Below are 18,878 nucleotides of genomic sequence, written 5' to 3' on the forward strand. Positions count from 1 at the left end.
TGCCCATGGCCTGCTGCCCGGACAGACCCAGGCCCGGCTCCAGGCCCGGGGCCCAGGTTGATGCCAGCCCTACACAGCTGCTGCAGCCCTGGCAGACAGGTGGGTGCCTGGTGGCAGCTGCCGTCCACCCAGGAGCCCTGGCGCATTTTCTATGGGACACTCCGGAAGTCGCGGCCAGGCCAGAGAGAGGAACTGAGGCAGCACGTCTCCGCCTCCGCAGGGCCCCGCCAGGCTGGGGAGAAAGCACTTGTCCAGGCTGCTGTCCTAACAGGGCACGCTCGGCGCTTTGAGGGTCCCAGACGGGAACCGGATCCAAGCTGCAACTGACTCTGAGGCAGCTGCTCTCTGTCTGTGGGACTCACTGTTTGCACAGAACTTGTTGGCCGAGGCCCAAGCCAGGCCAGGCCAGGCCAGACGCACTGGACCTTAGCTGGAAGCAACTGATGGTACACTAATGGAGGGGCGGGCGGGGGCCGACTGGAGCCATGCCTGCCTTTTGCCTTCGTTTGTGCCTCTTCACTACATTATAAATGACTCATTCAACCCCACAGGCAGGTCCAGTGTTTGAGTTGATAGCGTGATTACCCTGTTGGTGTGCCCACTGATCTAGGACATCACAAACCACCCCGAAATGTAGTGGCTTCAAACAACACACACGCTTATTCTGCTCGCACACCTGTCATTGGGCAGGGCTCGTCTCTGCCCCGCTCCATGTCTGCTGGGGTCATTGGAAGGCTCGCTCCCTGGATGCTGGCTGGTGGTTGGGGACCTTGGTTCCCCTAAGGAAGGGTCGGCGGGGGGCCTCTCCATGGGGGCTAGTTTGGGTCTCCTCATAGCGTGGTGGCTGGGTTGTAGGGGGGTCACCCGTAAGGGAAGAGGGTGGGGGAGAGAGGGAAAGAGAGGAGAGAGAACAGAGAGAAGTTGTATCCTTTTTATAACCCGGCCTTAGCAGTCACACCGCAACTCTTCTGTCAAATTCTTTGTGCAGTCCGACAGGGGCCGTCACTCTCTCCCCCTCCCACATTGCGTGCGCGTACACACACACACACACACACACACACACACACACAATCACCCCCCCTCCCCCCAACTGCCCTGAGTCTGCCTTGGCCCAAGTCCTGTCCTTTCAGAAAGGATTTTCTTTGTGACATCCTAAGATTCAGTGGGACATTCATTATTAGGGGAGCAGCAAGGTCTACGGAGTGCTTCCCTCTGCCTTTGGCCCCTGCATCCTGGGAGCCGTTCCTAACCCAGCTGGATTCTGCCTTGGCCAAGGCAAGCTTGGAAGGGCCTTGGCAGCTTTGGTTTCTACCCAGAGAGCTGCCAGCTCGCCTGTCGTTGTTGTCACTGGGGCATGGCCTGCTCGGTCAGAAGCCTGGTTTGGGGTGACTTGGCTTTGGCAGCCCTAAGAGCTGTCTGTTCAGCTCTAGTGCATGGCCCTGACACCTGGGCCCAAACTCGTCTCTTCCCAGCAACTGGGAGTCGGGGTGGGGTGGGGGCGGGGGGAAGGGGTTGAGACCCAGCTGCCTGGTTGGCAATCCTTGCAGAGAGACGGTGCCTTCCGCCTTGGCGAAGCTGCAGAGGGCATCAGGTGTCCTGACCCAGGTTTCGGCTTTAAATAGCTCGGACACTGCCCCTTGGGTTTCCCCTGCATTTATGGACTTTGTGGAGTCCACAAGATACTCCCATTTGTCCTCACAGCGGTGAGCACCGAGCCAATACCCCACCCCTCCATTTGAGGCGTCTACCGCACCCTTGGCCAGACAGGGAGAGCGCTGCTGTACTCCCTGCTTTTGGTCTGCTCAGTCTGTAATTATGCATAGCAATGATTTCAAATGACAGCTCCCCATTAGTAAATGAGTTGATACACGTAAAGCACTCGCCACAGTGCGAGGGACATAATACGTGCTCAGTAAATATTAGAATTGATTCTCATTTTGTGTCAGGCACCTTCCTCATCAGGAGGGACCGTAGCCTGGGGTCAGCAGCACAGACTCTAGAGGTAGAGCACTTGGACCCAATGCCCAGCTCCCCACCTGTACCAATGGCTTCTGTGCCTCAGTCTCCCCACGTGTAAAAGTCTCACCGTGCTGTCTTCCTTACGGGGTCATGGGAGAGTCGGTGAGCTAGCACACTGAGAGCGAGAGCTTGGCACACAGCTCGGTCCATGTCAGTTCTCCTTGTTACATATGAATGTGTTGCACTCCAGCCTTTGCCTGGACTGTGATTTCTAGTCCCTCGCATCACTGGCTTCTTCTCATCCTCAGGACTAGGTTTAAAGGACAGCCCCCTAGGAAGGTGTGCCAGATCACTCCGTTAAACAGACACTCACACACCCGCCCCCCACTCTCCAAGCTCATCACCAGTTTTTCTTTTCCACCCTTATCTGTTGTGCTGTCTGCTCTTATCCTAGGATGTGAGCTCCAGGAGGGCGGGCAATTTGCCTGCTTTGTTCATTGCTGTGCCCTCTGCTCCCAGCAAAGTGCCAGCACATAGTGAGTGCTCAGTAAACGTTCATGGAATGAACAAATAAGCCTCGCCACAACTTTGCTTTATTCGTTCCACAAATAGGTACCGAGTACACAGTGGTGAATAAGATGCTCTGGTAAGTCTTGCATTTTAGTAAAATTTTTAAAACCCCTGGGCAGGCTGCCAGGTATGGTTGGGCAGTCTGTGCACTGCACAAAGGCACTGGACATGGGGGTAAATAGAGGTTGTAACCCAGTCTGCTTGCCAAGCGGTGAGTCCTGGTGTGGAGCTCTCTCAGCCCAGAGGGGCACCTTTGTTAATGCAAAAACCATCTTGGGAAGTGGGCCTTTCACAGAAGATATACTTGCCTAAGGTCACACCCCTACAAAGGAGGCAGTCAAGATGCAAGGCTGCCTTTTGACTTCTTTGGAGGGTCTTTCGGTGGCCACGGGCACAGTGTACTGGAGTTGCTCCCCGAGCCCCACCTGTCGGAAGGGGAAGTGATGCTCACAGGAATCTGCGCACATCCTGTCTGGAATCACACTATATGTTGATGGCACAATCTCATGTTTAGTGGATTTCAAGTGCATGCATCTTTTTAAAAAAATATTTTTATTGGTTTCAGAGAGGAAGGAAGAGGGAGAGATAGAAACATTAATGAGAATCATTGGTTAGTTGCCTCCTACATGCCCCCTGCTGGAGATATCAAGTTGGCAACCTGGGCATGTGCCCTGACCGGGGATCGAACTGTGATGCTCAACCACTGAGCCACAATGGTCAGGCCGCAAGTGCTTGCATCTTTTAAACCAGTGGTTCTCAACCTTGGCTGCACATTAGAATCACCTGGGAATCTTTTTAAAATCCTGATTTCTGGGACTCATCCGGAAATTCTGTTTCTTTGTTATGGGTTGGGGCCACAACATTAGCAACAAAGAAACAGAATTTCCGGATGATGAGACCAAAAATCAGGATTTTAAAAGGATTCCCAGGTGATTCTAATGTGCAGCCAAGGTTGAGAACCACTGGTTTAAACCCTCATTTCCCCTGCAGGCCTCTCCACATGTCTCCTGTCTCACGCTCACCTTGGGCCTCCCCAACATCTTCTGTGCACGTTCCTTAGCACCCCCTTTCTTAGAGTCACATGAAGACAAGTGGTGCTGCAACTGTCCTTTCTCTCGAGTCCTGCCGGACCTTTCGTCCCCCACACCTCAGTCTGCCCCCCGTAAGATGGAGCTAATCATCTGTAGCTGCTTTAACGTGGGGGCACAGGTGAAGGTGCTTTGAAAAGCAGCAGGTGCTCTGCCAACTGGAGAGAATTATGCTATTTGTTTTCATGAAACTGGAGGCAAGTGGGCCCCATTTCACTCATTCGTTTCTCCCTCCCTCCCTTCACTGGATTCTACTGTGTGCCCAGCGAATACCACACCTCTGATTCTTGGGGATTTGGGCCCAATTTCCAGCGTGGCCACCAGGCCTGTGCCACCACACCCCAAAGGTCAGCCCTGGTATGCCAGGCTTGTGGAAGCAGGGAGGGGACTGGGCTGGGCCTCCCATGCCAGCCCAGTTTGGGCAGACTCCACGCCTGGCTGGGTCTCTTACTTGGGAAGCCCTCTTTTGCCCTTTGTCGAATATGAGGTTTTCTGCTTATGAATTCCTTTGCCAAATCTCCAAGAAAAAAAAAAAAGGCAGGTCCACAGGGATTGAAGTTGCATACATTTTTTTAATTGAAAGAAGTCAGCCTCCTAAGTATTGCTTTTACAGGTTTATCAAAGTCCAGTATTCAAACCACTCGCATTTTCTAAAAATAATTCTGGCCAGAGGAGCAACATGGCCTCCCCAGGCGCGGTGGATCAGTTTTGGCAACTTGATGAAGAAGCAACTTGAAATGAATAAGTCAAAGCCTTGCCCTCAGCCCGGACACCTTCCCCGCCTCTTCTCCTTCGGAGTCATTCCCGGAAACGGTCGCTGCCTCTAAGATCAGCCTGGGCCAAACCCAGTCGGGCTGAGGGCTCCACGGGCAGCAGCCGGAGTTGCCTGTCGTTTCTGTGTGCGTGTCCGCGGTGTGAAGTGTCCTCTTGAAAGTTAAGTGTGGGGAGCAGGTGCAGTCGGGGAGAGAGAGCAGGGAGGCATACTCTGGCTGGGTTCCTGTAAACATCCATCGCGGTGCGGAAGGCCAGAAGCCAAGGCAAGGCCATCTGTGCAATGCTGCAGGCGGGAGAGGTCTTCGGACATGCCCGCCTTCTCCCTTTGGGGAGGGGGACAAATGCCTTCCCGACCTCGGCACTCAGTCTCAACCTCTCCATCCCCCTGTCCTGGGCCTGGATGGGAGCCTCTCTGTTGGCACAGAACTTCTGAAGGGAGCAGGCCTAACAAGAGAGAAAAAGGGGTGTTACCAACATGGAAGCAACAACTGCCACCTGTCCTGGATGGGACTCTGGACCCTCCACCCGGCCTCAGGAGGCTCCTGGGGGCCAGGGAAGTCTTCCTTCTCTTCCTCGCTCTCAGTGAACCACCAGAAGCCACAGACTCAGGCTGGGAGTGTTTTCCGATAACTTATTTAAAACTTCTTTTAATGAATTTGCCTGATTTCTAAGGACCCTGGGCTGAAGAACCAGTGCAATTTTACGTGGGAGAGGAAGACTGTCCGTTATTGGGAAGGAGGGAGGGAATCCTGGTACCTGGGAGAGGGCAGCCCATGCAGTGGTCACCCAAGGGTCTGCCAGCTGACAAGAGCTCTAGGGCAGCTGAGCAAGCTCTGGGTAGTGGGCAGGGCTTGGCAGCACCTCCCACCTTGCCCATAAATGCTTCACAGCCTACAGGAAGGCTGTGGCCACAGCCAAGGTCCTTAGCAGCCCCACTTAGCTCTTTCTCCCAGGACATAGCATCACCCCCCGCCCCCGCCAGGCCCCTCGAAGGTCCCCACTCCCCTTGCCCTTCTCTCTGTCCAGCTGGTGCCAGTGTGTCTGCAGTGTCTCATACTCCCATGCCCATCCTCCGCCCCAGTTCTGAGTCTCATCTTTGCCAGTTCAGACTATTGCTTCTGCAAACGTCATCCAGCATCATATGAAACTGCTGTTAAACACCCAACACGTCTTGTTCATCAGGGCGCTATTGACATTTGGGGCAGATGATTCTCCGATGCTGGAGGGCTGTTCTGGGCAATGAAGGATGTTAGTAGCATCTCTGGCCTCTGACCACCAACTGCCAGCAGCATCCCCAAGTACAGTAACAACAAAAATGCCCCCTTGCTCCATTTCCTAAGACCAAGGGGGAAGAACTGCTTCCACTGAGAACCACGCATCTCCTGCAGGTGGAGGCTGCCAGCAGGTGCTAGGATCACCTCCCAAACAAACAACTTGCACTTGAATCTTCATCCCGGGTCTGCTCACAGGAGAGCACACCTGAGATGGAGCCTCACGCAGGTGATTTCATTCCACCGTCCTAACAACCCCAGGAGTTATATACTATTACGGTTCCATTTTACAGAGAGAGACACTAAGAGAGGGTGAAGGATGCCCACCTATCCAGGGCTTTGTCCCACAGGAGATCTCAAAGACTACCAAACCTTGTACCACCCGTGTGCCAGGTGGGTGCAGGGACCCCATGAGGAGTGCAGCTCCTGCCTTTGACACAATATAGTGAACAATTTCAGATACCTGACAACAGGAAGATGCATGGAGCTCAGAGTCTCAGAGTCTGGGAAAGGCTGTGCACAAAAGGCATGCCAGGTGGAGGGCAGGTGGCCAGGTTGGCATGGGGTGGGGGAGGGGTAGAAGGCAGGCCAGTGGGGAGACAAGGCTGGAGAGGGTAGCAGGGACCAACTTGTTCCAGTTTCTTGTGTTCTCTGCCAGATTCATAGAGGCTGGCTGGGGACACATCCTTCCACGGCTCAGACCTTCCCCGGCTTCCACTAATGACACTGGTAAGTCTTTGAGTCCTTGGGCCCCAGCCCACCTCCCCACTAGACCTGACAGGTGGGAAGGGGAACGGGGGCCACAGCCAGAGCGTCAGCATCGGAGCTCTTGGCCCTTAGAGAGGTGTTCACAGGCCCCCCTCCCCAGGCTCCTGGAGTCCACCTCCTGTTGACCTCTCTCCTCCAAGTAACCCCTGGGGTTCCTATGGGGGTGCTCCTGGTGTCCATGACCTGGAGCAGGATTCTTCCTTCAGATTCACCCTCACTGGGCTCACTGCAGCCACCTCCGAGGCAGGGGATCACGCCGAGCCCATTTCAGACTTGGGGGATGGGGTGTTGGAGAACACAGAACCCCCCCATGGAATAGACCCACTCCTTTCCCAGTCCTGTGGCCACAACAAACAGCGTCAAGTCCCAGAGCCTATCAGGCAGGATGGAGCACCTCTCTCCTGTGCTAATATAGGGCCTCGCAGGAGCTGGCTCGGCAGGAATCCATCAGCGCTTCTGTCTCCATGGTGTTTATCTATAGGGTCACTTTCTATTTATGGCAAGGGATGCCAATTTTCCATTTCTGCTAGTAACATAAAGTTCCTCTTTTCCCAGAACATTAATTTCACTTTAAAAATTTAGAGAGCCGGTTTAAAGAAAACAACCACATAAATAATAGTTCAGGCAACAGGACGAAAAGTGTTGAAGGGGTCTTGTGAGGTTTGGGAAGATACTGATCCAAGTTAGTTCCACTCCACAGAGAATGAAGGGGCCCAGAGAGGGTGGTGACCTGCCCTAAGTCACACAGCAAGTCAAGCACAGACATCGTCCCGGGCCTCTGTGTCCACGGCTGGAAGATGTCCTGGGACCTCTCATCTGGGCCACCAACCCCCTGCTCCTCTGGTCTCACAGCAAAACCCAGAATGAGAACAGCTGACCTCGATCAAGCGCTTTACACTCACCTTGTCCCATCTGCTTTAACTCGTGTCTTATTCCTCAAAACAACCCTAGGAGGTGGGGCCAAGGAGGACCATCCTTCCTGAATTTCAGATGGGGCCAGAGAGGTTAAGTAAATTGTGCAAGGCCACACAGCCAAGCCAGGATTTGAACCTCCTTGCTATGACCCCCAAGTCTTAATTCCTCTCAGCATCTTTGGTCCATCACTTTCCTCCAAGGCATCAAAAGCCCTAGCTGAGCCCTAGCTAGTGTTGCTCAGTGGTCAGAGTGTCGGCCCACACACTGAAGGGTCGTGGGTTTGATTCCCGGTCAAAGAAATGTACCCGAGTTTCAGGTTTGCTCCCTGCCCTCCCTCCCCCATCATGGTGCATGCAGAAGCAACTAATCAATGTCTCTCTCTCTCCCTCCTTCCCTTCCTTTCTCTCTGAAAAGCAAAGGAAAAAATACAGTGGGGTCTTGACTTAGGAGTGTCCCGACTAACGATCCTCCGATTTTTTGCATTGAGTTGACAGAGTAATTTGAGTTAACGAGCTCGGTCTCTGAACGAATTAAACTCTAAATCAAGGCCCCACTGTACCCTGTTTAGGATTTAAAAAAAAGCCGCAGCTGAAAACCATCCCGGGCTGCAGTTGAGAATCTAAGCCAGTGGTTCTCAACCTTCTGGCCCTTTACAGTTCCTCATGTTGTGACCCAACCATAAAATTATTTTCGTTGCTACTTCGTAACTGTAATGTTGCTACTGTTATGAATCGTAATGTAAATATCTGATATGCAGGATGGTCTTAGGCGACCCCTGTGAAAGGGTCATTCGACCGCCAAAGGGGTTGCGACCCACAGGTTGAGAACCGCTGATAAGCAATGCCTAACATTATTAGAACATGAGACAATTCATTAGCCATTGGCTGTTTTTCTTTCTTTCTGAGACTGTAACCTCATTCCAGGCCACTCCCCAGAGGGGACAGAGGGAGTGAGTGGCTGACTGGCTTGTCATTAGAATGATAGTTGGGCACTTAATCCATTTTAAGCACCAATATCCCAGCTTGAGGATAGGGCTTAAGTGAGAAAATGGCCTATGTATCTTAAGGGTACTGATGTAACGATGCTCTGGACCAGGGGTCCTCAAACTTTTTAAACAGGGGGCCAGTTCACTGTCCCTCAGACCGTTGGAGGGCCGGACTATAGTTTAAAAAAAAACTATGAACAAATTCCTATGCACAATGCACATATCTTATTTTGAAGTAAAAAAACAAAACGGGAACAAATACAATATTTGTATTTGCATGTGGCCCGGGGGCCGTAGTTTGAGGACCCCTGCTCTGGACATACTGAAAGGGGATTCAGTATGATCCCTACCGGGTCATTCGGGCTCTCCCTCCTCAGCTGGGTGACCTCAAGCAATCACCTAATTTCTCTGGGCCTCATTCCTCATCTGAAAGGAAGACAACGATGCCTACCTCTTTGGGCTGTTTGTTGTGAGGCTTACATGAAATCCTGTGGGTGGAATGCCTGCCCTACCCAGCACCCAGGAGGCAGGGTACCTGCGGGTTCCCCTCCTCCTTGTCCCCACCTGTTCCCAGCCAGAAACACCAGGCAGGGGCCTCCTCAACGCTGGGGCCTTCTGAAAGCAGCTCTCCTCCTCCAAAGACCTTGCCTGTTGGAAACCCATTACTCGTTGCTCTTTGTCCATGTATCAAACAAACAACCAAAGTGATGACGTCACCGAAGAGGTCACCCAAGTATGATTTGCCCAGTGTCTCCACTGTGGTCTCTGGGACAGGCTGTGCGGCAGGAGGGCCTCCGCCTTGTCTAGGTGACAAGTGTGTGGCCAGAAGGGGACGGGAAAGGAGAAGCTGCCTGGCTCATGTCTCTGATGGAAGTCAGCTTCTCAAATGTGGATTCTGGTTCACATGCCAGCTATTGATGCTCATCAGAGTGGGGCTTGTGAAGATTCTTTGTCCACAACGTGTTCCCATTTGGTCCGTGTCCAAGATTCCGTGAGGCCTTCTGTAGGGCAGCGTCTGCCCAACACCTTCACGAGTCCTGCCACACCCAACAACCACCTGGACTGCTCTTATTTAGTATTTTCAACCAACACACCTCTTTTTCTTTTATCGTCAATCCTCTCCTGAGGACATTTGATTTTTAGAGTGGGAGGGAGAGGGGAAGACAGAGAGAAACATCGATGTGAGAAACCTTGATTGGTTGCCTCCTGCATACACCCCGACCAGGGCTGGAGAACCTGCAACCAAGGTACGTGCCCTTGACAGGAATCGAACCCGGCTGATGCTCTATCCACTGAGCCAAAGCAGCTAGTGCCACAAACCTCTTAACTACAAAATTTTAAAAGGAGCCTTTATGACATTATCATGAATAAAAATTGGTATCATTTGTCATAAACATGAGGCGATGCTAAAAGTAAACATCATGGAAATGAAACTATGATGTCTAGCTAGATACCCCTGGCCTGCAAAGACGAGCCTGGGCCTGGTTTCTCTGGTCCAAAGGGACAAGTAGTAGGTGCCACAGAGTGGCAGAGCGCTGAGAGGCGGATGGCACTCTGCTTCCGTGTACCTGCTGCCTCCAGGGACGCCTGACGGGCGACATCACTGGGGAAGCACCACAAGTGTGGCTGGGAGGCCCACCGTAGCCACCTGATAGCTTGGCATCTGGGGTGAGTCAATGAACCTTCCTAAGCCTCCGTGTCCTTCCTGCATAACGAAGTTAATGAGCCCTGCCCTGCCTGCTTCACGGGTGATGATCCGGGAAGCTATGGATGTGGGAGGGGCAGTTATTTTTAACCACCCCACCACCAAGTCCCCTGCCAGGAAGGAATCCCAGGATTCCTGTCCCTTCTGGAGGTAAGGACCTGGAACCAGCTCCCAGCCACCCCCAGGGATGGGGCAAAGGATGAGGGCTGCAAGGGTATTTATCAGCCTTGGGCTGCTTCAAAGGTTGCCCACACAGACATACCCTCCTTGGTAACTGGCCCCCAAGAGTAAGAGAGCCAAGGAAAGGGGAAGGGTTCCCGGGCCAAGCCCCCCCCTGGGTGTGCCACACCATCAACACTGACAGCATCATTTATTAAGAACCGACTATGAGTCCTTCCTTCCCCATCTCATCTGTGCAAAGCCCTGCAGCAGATGCTATCATCCCCAGTTCAGAAAGGAAACTGAGGCCTGAGGAGGTGAAGTCACTTGTCCAAGGTGTTGGTGGAGCTGGGATTTAAACCCCAATCTGACTGCAAAGTCTCTACAATTTTAGGGGGCACATGGAGATGGCCTTAAGTAACACCGAGTCACATGAGGTGAGCAAGCGATTCTTTTTGGTTCTAGATCGACCCTTGATTACTTTGAGGAGAAACTTCCACTCTGGAGCTGGAGTATCTTATCACCTGACTGTTGCTAATCTGCCTTTTTAACAAAGAGCAGGCCAGAGGCCCTGCACCTTTAGCTGGCCTTCGTATTTGGCCAGAATTTAATGACTTTGGCACTTCCTGTTTTTTATCCAAGCCAACTGATGCTGGTTTTCTCTTTTCAGTGATATAAATGTTCTTTTTAAAAAATTCACATGAAAATATATTTTTTTAAACGAAGCACTAAAACTAGTAGACTTAATCACAAACTATAAATTATAGAGGGAGAAATAGTAACTTTACGGTGTAAAGAACTGGCAGACACCACCTTAGCCAAGTGATCAAGGTTCACATCACCAGCATGTGCCTCCCCTCATCATCATCACCTGTCTCTTGTCTGGGTAACAATCATAACTTCCCACCTGGTTTCCTGTCAGACCAGACCCCTAGCTGGGGGATCTCCCGGGACCTGACTCTATCGTGCCCATGCCCCCAAAAAGGTTTGGGTTTCTGAGCAGAGCAGTGGTATGCCAGCTTCCTGTGTCTTCTGCTGATAGCACAGGCCACAGATTGGCATGAGGGAGCAGGGCAGGTAGATCAGGAAAAAGTAGTTGCAGCACCCAGTCGGGACACTGGAGCCTGAGAAAGCCTGTAATAAGTTGACCACTGGGTCTGGTTACCCTTAGCTCCAAATCTGAGTTCCGCCAGGCACGTGACTGGCAGCTGCATTCTCTAGTCTCTCCATTCCCAGCGCAGTGAGGCTCCTCTCCCTCAGCCCTTCCTGTGTGCCAAGAGAGGGCTGGCAGCACTGTGGGCTTTCATCAAGAATCAGGAGAAATCAATCCAGCTGAGCTGCCTCCACACCAGAACTGATGCTGGTTTTCTCTTTTCAGTGATATAAACGTTCTTTTTAACACCAGCACTGCTAGGACACTAGGACTCTCCTCAGCTCCCAGGCCAGTGGCCCTTTCTCCTGGGAAGGGAGAGCTCCTGACTCCCTACTCCCCCTGCTCCTGGGCAATGATTAACACTCCAGGAAAACCACAGAGCTGTGGCGCTCCGGGGCTCCAGATCTGGTGGCCTTTGGAGGGCACAGCACAATGAGCAAGGACTCCTGAGGGTCCCAGACCTAGAAGGCAGAGTAAGAAGTCTATCCTAGTAGTCTAGGCCTGGACCTCCCATCGCTCAGCCAGCCAGTCCTCCGTAGCTCATCAGGGAATCTAAACTACCAGTGGGTATATGTGCAGGTTTATATATTCAAGGGCCTGAGTATACACACTTTCCATTATATCTGTTAATGATAATAGTGTTTAATTTTAATATAGCACAGGAAGGTTGAAGAGCTTTACATAGATCTCATTTAATCTTCACAAGGAAGTCAATTTTCATTATCTCTGCTTCAGAGAAGAGGAATCTGACATACAGGGAGGTATGTAGCATGCCCAAAGTCACAATTAGGGTTGGGATTTGAACCCAGGGCATCTGAATCTGGGGTGTTTAACCCTAATACAGCCTCCTTAATAAGTTCTCCACAAATGTTTGATGACCTGAATTATGCAGGTACACACATAAAGAGAAAAAAGAAAAAGAGGGAGCAAAAGTGAGTGAATCTTTTCATCTGGAGATCCACCCTCTCCCCCACTGCTTGGCATGCCCCTCGCCCTTAGTCAGTGTTTCCTGAGCCTGTGTCCACGTGAGAATGAGTGAGAAGAGTAAGATTTGACCACTGCTGTGCCTCTGCTTATGGAAAGGAGCCTAGAGATGGGGTGCCATCAGATCATCTTTAATCTTCCCCAAGGCTTCTCCTGCTTCTAGCCACCCCTCACCCACCCAAGTCTGGGCTTCTCCAGTCCTTGGGGCCAAGACTACCTTGGTTTGGGAGTGGAGAAGAAGGAATAATGTGCGTGACTTCCACCATTTCTCCAGGCATGAGTATATCCCACCGCCCCTGACCTCCCTATTTCCCAGGGTCCAGCTCTGTCACTTTGAAAGCTTTGCAAGGGTGTCCCCGAGACACACTTCCTGTGTTTCTCCTCAAACAGTGTTTGCTAAAAAGTATGTCAAAGCATTTGGGCTTCGGTTTTTGGTTCAGAGTATGCCAATGTTTTCATTTGCAAGGGGAAGTGTTTCTGTTGATGTGCTGAGGAGATAAAATAAGACAGTCTCCTCCAAATTACACTGTCTGAGAGTCAAGCACTTGGCTTGGAGGCAGGGATTCATCTTGGGATCCTGGAGCCTCGCAGAAGAGGAGGCAGGGTTAACACTTGCTGAATGACTGAGTCAGTGAACACACAAAGGGCGTGGAACCAGTATAGATGATCAATACTCAGTACAGGTTTTGAATGGATTCCATAGTTCTACCTTCAAAAGGTGTTCTTGGTCTACTTGTGTTTCTGCATCTTTACTAACCTTGCCTCATCCTAGCCTCGGTCACCTTGACCCAAGCAACTGAACAGCTCCTAACTGGCTATCCTGTTTCCACACTTGCCCCTATAACCCATTTTGCCCACAAGAGCCTAAGCCCGTGGTCGGCAAACTGCGGCTCTTTGGCCCCTTGAGTGTGGCTCTTCCTAAGCCTTAGGAGTACCCTAATTAAGTTAATAACAATGTACCTACCTATATAGTTTAAGTTTAAAAAATTTGGCTCTCAAAAGAAATCTCAATCATTGTACTGTTGATATTTGGCTCTGTTGACTAATGAGTTTGCTGACCACTGGCCTAAGCCATCTTTGCAGAATGTGAGGTGGAATTGTGTCATCCCTGCTGGTGGCTTCCCACTGCTCATGGCTGTGGCCTCCAAGTCCCACACAGTCTGGCTACCGCCCACCCCACTGACCTCTCCTGGGGCTGCTCTCCTGCCACAACAGCCTCCTTTTAGTTGTTGGAAGAACCAAGTCTCTCCACCCGACAGCCTTGGCAATGGCAGTGCCCTCTGCCCGGATGGCTCTTCTCCAGGTCTTCATGTCTGGCTCCTGTCAATTTAGAGCTCAGCTCAAATGTGTCATCTCCTCAGAAGGGCCTCCTATGACACCTCCCTCTGAAGCAGCCCATCTCTATTCTGTGTCACTTACTCGACAGACATTTATTGAGCACCTACTAGATGCTAGGTGCTATTCTAAGTACTGAGGAAACAGCAGTGAACACAATATGGCTGCCCATGTCCTTACCTGCCTTCACAGCTCTCAAAAAAATCTGATTATCTTGTTTGGGAACCTGCTTGTCCTTCTCACCAAGTGCCAAGAGGGCTGGGGCTAAGTCTGTCTTATTTACCGTGTTCATCCACCAGGCACAGTAGATAGATACTCAGTACGCATTTGTTCAATAAAAGAACTGATGGATAGATGGATGGAAGGCAGGCAGACTGGGTAGTTATAGAGAGTAGCTCAAAGCTTTCTTCAAAAAAATCTCACTGTTAACCCCTCAGGGAGCTCCTGCCCCCACCATTCCCGGCAGTGGATTCTGCCCCACCCTAAATCACCTGACTATGGTCATCTTGGCTTAGGAAGGCCACAGAGGACAGGTGTTGATTCGGCCTGCTTGGGGTGAGTGGCATTAGTGTCTGTTTCCCCAAAGAAGCCCTTGCCCAATGCCTCAGTATCCCCTTTCTTTTGCAAGTCAGACTCTGTACCTAGTGATCTTCCAGCATTGGCCAGCTCAGGGGTTCCAGCCAAGGAGTCCCTACATGCCCTGTGAACCCTCACCGACCCAACAGTCTGCCTGTCTCTCGCATCTAGTCCAGCTGCCCATCTTCTTTTTGTGTGTGTCGTTTTGTTTGTTTCTTTTTATTTATCTACCTCTCTTCCTTGATGTGTTACTTTGGTCAAGACTTTCTGGATTTTCATTTCTCTCCCACCAGCAAACATGTGGGGCTGGACACAGCTCCCTTTTTGCAGCCCAGAGGCAGGACTTGAACACCTTAGTGCAATGATCCTGTAGTTTCTTCTGCATGCCCACGAGCCCCTTGAGGCCTTGCAGGCACACAGGCAGAGTCCCCGCTCCTCCCCCAACCCCCTCCATGAAGGCAGCCTGTGAAACTGGCAGCCCTTGCAGTTTCACCCTGAAACCTGACTCCAAGTCAGCAGCAAACCCAAGGCCAAAAGTACAAGGTTCTTTGCTAAAGGAGGTTTCTCCTCTTAAAACCCCAGCCAGAAGCCCTTGCTCTCAGTCTCCAAGAGGCCACAAGACAAAGGTGACCTGTGCCTGGCTTCCTACCTTTTGTGACACTCCAAGTCTTTATCCTTCCAGGACTAGTGAGGAACCCCCCCCCCCCCCCCACCAAGGTCATCTTCAAGCTAGACTGAGGATTGGGGGAGGAGCTGACAGTTCTGCCTCCCATGGATTCGGGTGCAAAGGTTTTTCCCACAAGCTGTGGCAGTTGGCAGCATGGCTCACCCAAACACTACATAGGCCCTGCCTCCCTTCCCCTCTTCAACACTGTCACCTTCCTTAGGGGAAGCCTTCCAACCCCCAACTAAGGGCCTAAGCAGTCCAGCCATTCCTGACACCCAAACAGACCTGGAGGAGGTGGATGGGGGAATGAATCGGGAGCCTGGGGGAGGGGTGTGTGTCCGGCTTGGGGAGGCCTCCCTCTTCCTCCCCGGTGCCCCAATCCGTCCTCATCCCGCACAGAGGGCACTTACAGGCCTCGGGGGCCGGAGAGGACCTGGTCCTGGAGGTCCCATCCCCGGCCAAACGGTGCCCTCAACCAGCAGCGGCGGCATGTTCTGGGCGGCTGGTCCGGGTGGAAGGTGGCGGGTTGTGGGGGGGAGCTGCGGGGTAGCGAGGCCTACTCCAAGTAACCATCGAACACGTCGAGCTCCGAGTCGGCATCGTAGAGGCCCAAGCCCGGGTCGGAGAGCACGCCGAGGTCCACGAGCGCCTGGTCCATGTCCTCGGGCAGGAAGACGAGGCCCACGTTGAGGACGATGTACTCCATGAGGAAGGCGTAGTATAGGATCAGCACATTGACGAAGAAGAGGCCCACGTAGAACATAGAGGGCAGCAGCGGCGGGGGCACGTAGGGGCCCAGGGGGCCCAGCACGTCCAGGTGGGCCGCGACCCGGGCACTGGGCATGCAGGGGACGACGAGGGCGGCGGCGGCCCGGAGGTCCCAGCGAGCTCAGCCGCTGTGGCGCCCGGGCGGCCGGCGAGGGGGCAGCTCAGCCATCCAGGGACGCCCTGCGGCTCGACCGAGGCGGCGCTGGTTTCCGGCGGCGAAACCTGGGGATGCGCCCGGCCTCCGAAACGTGCGTGGAGGGGTCCCCGTACCCCCAGATGTGCCCACACAGCCCTCTCGATCCGCTCGGCGGCCAGGCGGGCCCCCCCCGAAGTGCCCGGCGGCTATCCGGCTGCTCCGATGCGCCCCGCTCGCAATCACGGACCCTCGCAGGACTGGCGGGGAGCCCACCGCGGCTCAGCGTCGAGGGCCAGTCCCGGAGGCAGTCTCTCCAGGTCGGCCCGGCAGTTCCTCGAGCCCCATTTGTGCCTCCTCCGGCTCAGCGCCCATGGCTGCAGCCGCCGCGTCGCCCTGCAGGTCGCGTTCCGAGCTCCGCCTCCAGAGAGGCCCCGCGCTCATTGGCCGGCCGCCCCCTGTCCGCGCTCATTGGCCCGAGCTGCCTGGGGGCGGGTACTTCTCAGCCCTGTGGCTGGGGGCGCTGGCCTCTGAGTTGCTTTCCTGGTTCTGGACTCCGCCCTGATCCCAAATCCAATTCGCTTCTTTGAGTCCCTCTCGGAGTAGGGGGACTGGAAAGAAGTCCGACAAAATTCAAACTTAGAGGCGACAAAAGCTGAAGGAAACCGCGAGCTCTCTCTGCACCCTGCTGGACTTGAATATGGCGCCACGCTTTGTTGGGACTCAGTTTACCAGATGAAAAAGGAGGCGGGTAGGGGAGGGGAGGTGGACTTTAATAGTGAACATCTTGGACTTTCTCAAAGGGCCAGTTTTTTATTTTTTTTATTTTTATGGTGGGGATAATCAACCAATGTCCCCTAGGTTTCCAAATTCTGGCTGCAGGAAGGTCTGCCTACTGCGGAGAGTTCTGCATTGTAGTGTTCAGGGACACCTGAGTAAAGAGATCCCCAGGCAGGTCGGACCTTTAGCCAGTAGGGTTGCATTATTGTTTTTAAACATGGCTTATAAAGAAATAAGAAGCAACCCTACAAGCAACAAAGAAATAAGAAGCAACCCAAGAAGTACACAGAAAAGCGAATCCCTTTCTCATGGGGAACCCTTGCACATCCTTCAGGAGGCTGATCTTGCCACAGGGCCTTCCAAAGCAGTTCCATAAACTACTAAAACTCAGGCCACTGAGCTGGGTGCTTTACATGCATTGCTTAGGTGGAGCCAGACAGGGTAGTGTAGTAAGTTACACTTTTTTACAGATGAGGAAACCAAGACCCAGAGAAATGGTGTGGCCTCGGAAGCTGATCGGCCTGCCTGCCTGTGTCTAGAGGCCAGAACCTGCCCTTTTTTTCCCCCTTTTTTCCATGACTGTTTCTTTAGATGTAATTCTCCTTTAGATGAATTACACAGCAAAACCATTAATCCTCCACTGGTCTCCATTTCTCCAACTGCAGAAGGTGAAACAAACTTTCATGTATTCATTCACTGTGTCAATATTTGCTGAACACCAATTAGCACCAAGCTTTGTGCTGAGCATTGGGGAGAACATTAGCTCCTGGTCCAATTCTGTCCTGAGCAAAGTAGATTGTACACAATAGGCGTTGGATAAGTATGAGGTATAGAAATAAGTGAATGAATGGTGAACAGGGTCATTTTACCTCCTTGGAGCTTCTCACTTTTTATAGAGACATCTTGGCTCATATAGGAAGTTGTTTCCATTTAAAAAAATGTTAGTTTGGGAAATGGCATGGGTTTTGGGTGAAGACCAGAGAAATCCTCTCAAAGTACAGGATGTTCAGTTTTGGTACATTGTTGCTTGTCTTTCTAAATGTAAATTGAAGTAGAAAAAGAAAAAAGGCTGTGAGGACAAACAAGGCCATTATTGATCTGATGCACTTTAGTTTTGTTTGTTTTTTACTGGGGGATAAAAATAAGGGTACCTGGTTTGAATCCTAATTCTGTCACTTAACTAGCTGCATGTCCTTGGGCAAGTCAACCTCACTGTGATTCAATTTCCTTGACAGTAAATGGGAAAAATAATAGAACCCACCTCATGGGGTTGTTAGAATAATTATATGTAAGCGCTTAGGCACATGGTATATGCAATAGCTACTCTTTTTTTATCATAAAGCTAGTAATTGTTAATACTGCCATTATTTACAATTACCCTACTTCCCCAACTTCCTTCTATGGTTCTGTGCACAGGTTTCCCATTCCCGCCCACTGGGACGGGACGGCGCATGCTCCTCCTCTCGCTCCACCTCTTCTCGCAGGCCGCAGGCCCGCAGTTGCGTGGTGCATGCCGGGCCTTGTAGTTGGTTCATAGAGTCCTGTCTGTTGGGGCCTCGCGGGTGAACTGCATTTCCCAGCATTCTTCGTGATGGCGGCCGTAAAGCGCGACGGTCGAACGGCCGGTTCCGGCTGAATGTCAGTGCCGGGTTGTGGGCCGGGGAGGAAGGTGGTTGGCGGTCTCTTCACCACCTCCGCGGTTTGTGCTGCCGCCGCGGGCTCCCAGCCGCTGGGCCGCTGGGCCGCTGGGTCATGAGACCGTGAGGCGAGGGACGGGCCGGGGCAGCCGACATGTTTGGCCGCTCGCGGAGCTGGGTGGGCGGGGGCCATGGCAAGTCTTCCCGCAACATCCACTCCTTGGACCACCTCAAGTGAGTATATTGGGGGCGGAAGGGGGAGGCCCGGGGGCTGGAAACTGGGGTGGGAGCGCATAGCCCCGGGCACGGGTCGCTGGGAGGTGTCAGAGCTGAGTGGAGGGTGGAGAGAGGTGCTCAGGAAAGGCTGTATGGTGGTTAAGAGCGAGAGCTCTGGAGTCGGGGCGCCTTGGTTCGAACCCTGACCCCGTCTCTCCTTGCTGTGTGACCTTGGGCAAGTCGCTTCGCTTCTCAGAGCCTCAGTGTCCCCGTCTTTTTAAAGTAAGGGGATGAGATTTCCGTGTTCGGACACCGACGTCGTTCTTGCCGGAGCAGATCTTGCGCATCCAGCTTCCCCGGGTGGTACTTCTTAGGCTGGACAGAGGTCAGAGGTCTGGATCCCGGAGTCGGACAGATCTGGGTTGCAGTCTAAGT

General features: G+C 52.6%; 2 protein-coding genes across 10 annotated transcripts in view; one reads left to right on the forward strand and one right to left on the reverse strand.

Moving 5' to 3' along the window:
• Positions 1 to 4,169: 4,169 nt before the first annotated feature.
• Positions 4,170 to 16,232, reverse strand: DEXI (Dexi homolog). Of its 2 annotated transcripts, none has more exons than XM_006096340.3 (2): positions 15,320 to 16,232; positions 4,170 to 4,835 (listed from the first exon to the last, which is right to left on the reverse strand). In XM_006096340.3, exon 1 carries the CDS (start codon positions 15,751 to 15,753, stop codon positions 15,466 to 15,468), a length of 288 nt encoding a protein of 95 aa, XP_006096402.1. In that variant the 5' UTR covers positions 15,754 to 16,232; the 3' UTR covers positions 4,170 to 4,835; positions 15,320 to 15,465. The 2 variants fall into 2 exon arrangements, with proteins under 2 accessions (XP_006096402.1, XP_023615986.1); XM_023760218.1 differs by lacking the exon at positions 4,170 to 4,835 and adding an exon at positions 13,282 to 13,651.
• A 1,953-nt stretch (positions 16,233 to 18,185) lies between these two features.
• Positions 18,186 to 18,878, forward strand: part of CLEC16A (C-type lectin domain containing 16A) — a 222,268-nt gene continuing 221,575 nt past the window's right edge. For 3 of the 8 annotated variants that reach the window (XM_023760226.1, XM_023760229.1, XM_023760231.1), the window contains exon 1: positions 18,187 to 18,461. In XM_023760226.1, the coding sequence (XP_023615994.1) occupies positions 18,382 to 18,461 (80 nt within the window). In that variant the 5' untranslated portion in view covers positions 18,187 to 18,381. Of the gene's footprint in view, positions 18,462 to 18,878 lie in introns of all 8 variants that reach the window. The other 5 variants (XM_006096342.3, XM_023760227.1, XM_006096343.3 and 2 more) reach the window with 3 other exon arrangements.

The sequence above is a fragment of the Myotis lucifugus genome, unplaced genomic scaffold (genome assembly GCF_000147115.1).
Source record: "Myotis lucifugus unplaced genomic scaffold, Myoluc2.0 scaffold_176, whole genome shotgun sequence".
Lineage (NCBI taxonomy): Eukaryota > Metazoa > Chordata > Mammalia > Chiroptera > Vespertilionidae > Myotis > Myotis lucifugus.